The sequence below is a fragment of the Daucus carota genome, chromosome 9, assembly GCF_001625215.2.
Source record: "Daucus carota subsp. sativus chromosome 9, DH1 v3.0, whole genome shotgun sequence".
Classification (NCBI taxonomy): Eukaryota; Viridiplantae; Streptophyta; class Magnoliopsida; order Apiales; family Apiaceae; genus Daucus; species Daucus carota.
Window position 1 is genome coordinate 30,903,765 of NC_030389.2, and position 5,525 is coordinate 30,909,289.

The 5,525-nt window shown below is 34.8% G+C and overlaps 1 protein-coding gene across 1 annotated transcript; it reads right to left on the reverse strand.

Annotated features, from left to right (window-relative positions):
• Positions 1-250: 250 nt before the first annotated feature.
• LOC108200772 (beta-glucosidase 6-like) lies at positions 251-4,994 on the reverse strand. Its single transcript, XM_017369022.2, has 13 exons — positions 4,697-4,994; positions 3,458-3,524; positions 3,000-3,058; positions 2,854-2,929; positions 2,624-2,695; positions 2,402-2,489; positions 2,021-2,276; positions 1,774-1,889; positions 1,410-1,633; positions 1,229-1,263; positions 1,043-1,145; positions 768-876; positions 251-640 (listed from the first exon to the last, which is right to left on the reverse strand). Exons 1-13 carry the CDS (start codon positions 4,850-4,852, stop codon positions 466-468), a joined length of 1,536 nt encoding a protein of 511 aa, XP_017224511.1. The 5' UTR covers positions 4,853-4,994; the 3' UTR covers positions 251-465.
• Between the last annotated feature and the right edge of the window lie 531 nt (positions 4,995-5,525).

Genomic DNA, 5,525 nt, shown 5'->3' on the forward strand with positions numbered 1-5,525 from the left:
CCAGTGACTGGCTGCAGTTCATTTTGGTATTTACAGAAAATTTGTAGAGAATGCTGTGTTGTTTGTTTGCACTGCGAGAAGGGTAAACTGAAATCCCGGCTGAGTTGAAAAAGTAAAATTAACGAAAATTAGGTGAATTTTTTGCAGTTATGCATTTTAACCTCGACTTGTTTAATATTTTGGTTCCACAACTGTTCACAAATGATGTTTGTTAAGGTTCAGTGGGCACATTTGGCATAGGGATCACAAGTGAGACGCCAATTATGTAATCAATTAATCTATAGAATCTTTCAATTTGTAACATAGAATAAAAGAAATATCAACTGTAATTAGTTGATGTGGACTAACCGATCCACGACGTAATAAATAAATGGTAGTGTAGTTCTAGTAACATGATGACAATTGACATTGAGATGTCTGAATGGAATATGGAGCTGTATGATGTATCTTCACCGGCACTGCAGTCTATGCGGAGGCCAAGAAGTTCTTGAACCACTGAACTGAGTCCTTAGCATGCCTCTTGAGCTTGTCTTTATAATCAACATAATAGAGACCAAATCTTGAGGTGTATCCAGCTGCCCATTCCCAGTTATCTAGTAGAGACCACACGAAGTATCCCTTCACATTGCAGCCATCCTCACTGCAGAGTGCAGAGCAGACGTATACAGTTTCAGCTAAACTTCAGGATAATTTCTTCGTGCATAGGTACATGTACTTACTATTTATGCACTCTACGTTTATAGCTAGTAGTGTTTACAATGGCTTACTTGATGGAGGCTAGTAAATTCGTCAAATAGTCGTTGTGGTATTGTATTCTCTTCTCATCCTTTAGCGCGTCCTTAATGGATGTAAAAGGGCTATTTGAATCATCCATTCCTAGTAGGACACAGATACAGAGAACAAAGATTATAGGTCTTAAGCTACATCCATCACAATTTGTTTTAGTTATCTAGTTTACTAATATAAAGTGTATGGATTAGTAAGAATTTCGAGAAAAATTCCCTTTCAATGCTAAAGTACTCAGAGATTTGAGAATATTTACCATTTTCAGTTATTATGACTGGAGGATTCCCGTATCTTGTCTTCACGTAATTCATAAGACTTCTGATGCCATTAGGAACTATGTATAACCATATAGAATTTGCCTGCAGTTTGGTCATTCAAGCTTGATTATTTTCATGGGTAACAAAGCTACAGGTAGTTGATCTACAGGAACAATTACACATACCCTGCGATCACTGATGGGTTTCAGATTTCTGAATGCTGAAAAAAAAACATCTCAAGGATTATACTTAACATAAAGCCACTATAATATAATGAATGACACAAAACATATAGATAATTATGTAAAAAGGATGTAGATTATATACTATAAATCAGAATAAAATAGAGGAAATTTAGAAACATACGGAGAGTAACAGCACCACTATCTGACAGTGTATCATTAAGCAAAATGCCTATGATCTTTGTTGAATTGTTCTCGGCATACCAAGTTGTATAGTGATTTATGCCAACAAAATCCAGGCTACCCTTGAGAAGACTGGACTGCTCTTTGGAAAATCTAGGTAATCTGCTTCCTACTCTAGTTCTCATCGAGCTGGGATAATCTCCAAATATCAAGGGGTCAACAAACCTGCACTTAGTGCACAAGTATCAAAATTAGCATTTTATAGCAGAAAGTCTTTATAGATATTAACATACCATCTGATACGAATATATTTTGAATATGAGAATATTAAATAATATTGTTCTGATTGAAGTAGAAAATCTAACCAGCCCAAGTGAAACTCTATTGCTCGCTGTGTAGCTTGTATGTCTTCTGTCGAGTTTGTTGCAGGTTCATACCAAAAACTATCAAATGCTAACCCTACTGATCCATGTTGGCTTCCCTATTATTGAATAAGATGTAGTGTTTACAAATGTCTACCATACAACTATATATTAAAGCACATGAAAGTCAGATAGCCAGATTATTGTGATGATCCACAACGGAATGCGCCAACTGCAGCATGTATTGTACCTTGTATTTTTTTCTGTAGATATCCACCGCAGTTGCATGAGCAAGAAGAGCATTGTGACCGACTATATAAGGTTCTGTCGCAGAGTTTCCAGCCCTGCAGAATAAGTGAAGAAGAATTGAGCATCGTCCTGGAGCCTGGAGGCCAACATCATAACCCTGTGTTGCAAAAGTGTGTGGCTCATTGAGCGTAATCCAATGCTTTACTCTGTCACCAAACTTTTGGAAGCAGGTCTCGGCATATGTGGCAAAGTCATTTCTACAAAACAATCAAAGATACATTCAACTTAAATCAGGCAGTAAACAGAGATGTGTATATATATATATAAGTTGCACAATATAAGACTATGAGCAATACAACCATTTCAGGTAAAGATTGTTTACATTATCTGGGAGCTGAGCCATCCTTCATATTTGTCTTCTAGTGCTTGAGGTAAATCCCAATGGTATAGGGTGACATATGGCTCAATTCCTGTACATTGTATTTCATGAATCAGCCTCTTCAATTTGCATAACTTAAGAGCACTACATACGCAATCAGAATGATTAAATGTTAAACTGATAAATTTGTATGTACTATATGTTGCAGTTATCATTGAAGAGTACCATTGGCTAGCAATGCATTGATCAGATTATTATAATGATCGACTCCAGCCTGATTGATTTTTCCACTTCCATCTGAAAAACATGAACGAATAGTTTTACATGTTATTTGCTGCATTATTTCACATCACTGATCGGCAGTCTAAAGAGATAAGCCATTGTACATAAGCTTTCAATGGACATATAAATTACAGAAATGTAATGATGATGAACGAATGATAAAAGACACTCACTTGGGAAAATCCTAGACCAAGCAATTGAAAACCGGTAAGCATCCATACCCATATCTTTCATTAGTTGAATATCATCCTGTTCGCAGAACCAGATTTATTAGTACTATGCTCAATGCTACTCAATGCAAGTATTATGAATGACTTACGTTGAAGAGATGATACTGATCCACAGCAACATCAGCATTACTAAAATCAACCACCTTTCCTGGAACATATCTCGAGTCAGCTAACTTACTCAATTCTAACCAGATCGACATCATCTTGAACTTCTCATCATTTTCATTCTTCAATTATATTATAATTCGTAAAGTATACTGTCTATCAATATAATTATCTAGATATTAGAAGTTTGTGCAAAACAGAATATGCAAGTGTCTACTTGCTATGTGCTAGTTCACGGTTTTGAATGCCTAAAAACAATAATTTTATCATAAATTGACGAAAGGTATAATGCAAGACCTTGCTTACATCGCATCAACGTTTTAAAGTATCTGTAACTTTTTTATTTAGCAAAAGAGTACTTGTATCTTTAACTTTGTATCTTTAACTTTGTCAATACAAATTAGATGCTATCACTATCATTGATATGAAAACAAAGTTTTACCAAATGAATGTGCAAATTTATCCCAGATGGTTTGTCCCCTTCCGTCCTGCTTCACAGCTCCTTCATACTGAAAGTTTGTGCACAAATCACAAAGGTCAATGTGGAAGAGCTAATGGAAATGTTAACTTCAAAGTTAAACGAAGACACACATGTGTAAAAGAGAAGTGTCTACTAGTCCTTTATAATGTGTCTGGTGATCCACACAGAAATTGCACTTCTATGAAAGGCTCTTTTGCTTACCATTTTATATTAATTTTGAGAATATTGGGGGTATTAAGATTATTATATTATGTCACAAGCTCTCCTGAAATTTCAACTTATCACGGGAACCACCTAATAGGAAATTGTATCGTATCTTAACAAGAAAACTTTGACAGGATTTTATGTTTTATCTTAACCGGTTGAAGTTTTAGACTTTTAGGATTAAGCATTGCCCTGATGATGATATTTGTGCTTGCTCTGTACCATCCCAGGGAATGTGGGACTCGTTAATTTTCAATTATTCATGTTTACTGTGGTATGTCAGTTCATCATTTTATGCACAGGCTGTCAGGCTCTCAAACATAAACATAGAAAAAACACTTTTAACAATAAACAGAACTAAGCAGTTACCAAAGTCCATTCACATGATCCAGTAAAATATCCAAACTAACCCTGCTGCACAAGGGAAAGTTCTCCCAAACATTTACAATATAATACTCCCTCCGTGCCACTCATTTTTATACGTTTTTTCTAACTGTTTGGCACACACTTTAATGCTTCTAAAAGTATAGTTTTATAACTTATTTTTAATTTTTTTTTCCTAAAATTCTTATTCAAAAAAGGAACATTTTAAATATATGTTATTGAACTATACTTTACAGCTTCTGTCAAAAAAAAAAACTCTACTTCACAGGAGCATTAAAATGTGTGACTCGTCCGTCCCCGATGTATACAATTTATGGGAACGGAGGTAGTAAATAGTTGGATTCTGCAGACACACATGAATATATTATTATGTAAACATGTTATGTTCTATTTGCTGGAACTCTGAGTGCTCTGGTACAATTGTGACTATAATTTTTTTTCATCAAAGAAAATATTAATACGAAAATAATAACAATGAAAAGAATTATGTCAATGGCTAGCAAATTCTTGCTCTCATGCTATCTCTCTCGCTTTTCTTACGGGAAGCTTGCAAAGATGTGTGCGTGAGTGTGTTAATTATCGGAAAAGAGAGGCAAGAATGAAGAAACAGACCTGGTAAGCAGAAGAGGCAGTTCCAAAAACAAAACCCTCTGGAAAGCTCGATCTTTTTATAACAACACTGCCATTATCAGCTGCTAAACAATCTTTCCGTAAAAACAGCACCCCAAGAACTAAAACCAGAGACATGCATCTTCTCAACCTCAGCATCTTTTCTTCAATGTGCCTATCTAAATTGCTTGTGATAGTTTTTGTATGTAACCAAACGTATACTTGTGAATGTGTGCTATGTTGAAGTGTGTAAAAAGGCTAAACAATATTGGAGATGAGTGGATAATGGACACCACCATTTAAACATGCTTTAAGAAAGAAAATGTGAATGTGATGCTGGGAATATGTGCTTCTTTGACTTGCGTATTCAACAATCCGAACTAATCAGTTTGAACTATCAATTTAGATTTTTATCAATTTTTTTGATATACTATTAGAGAGTTTAAGGTAAATTGAAATGTAATTGATAAATTAATATAATTAGAAATTTTTCAATAAGTAAGTTTTTTAAAATAATCAACTTATAAGCACGATTGATAGCGCAAGTGGTGGGTTTATCATCTGTTATCCCGGAAAATCCTGATTTGACTCTGACTCATCCGAAAAGTAATCAATGACTAATTTATAAGGCATATAAGCCTGCATTGTCAAAAATGTATATGATTTTTATAAGTTATAAGAAGCTTGTACAAGGAAAAACATTCCTTGTGAATGTGAAACTGGAAAGTGAGATGAAACATGGAGTAATGGGACGGAATTTAGTCATAATTAGTGGAGTTGGTGGTTGGAAATGTTGTTTGGAGAAATGGTGAATGGGATTATGGGTGTAATA

Coding starts and splice junctions, on each gene's coding strand:
- LOC108200772 (XM_017369022.2), bottom strand. CDS start 4,852: ATGCTGAGGTTGAGAAGATGCATGTCTCTGGTTTTAGTTCTTGGGGTG. Junction 3,525..4,696: donor CTGCCTCTTCTGCTTACCAG/GTCTGTTTCTTC, acceptor ACAAACTTTCAG/TATGAAGGAGCTGTGAAGCA. Junction 2,930..2,999: donor ATCAGTATCATCTCTTCAAC/GTAAGTCATTCA, acceptor TTCTGCGAACAG/GATGATATTCAACTAATGAA.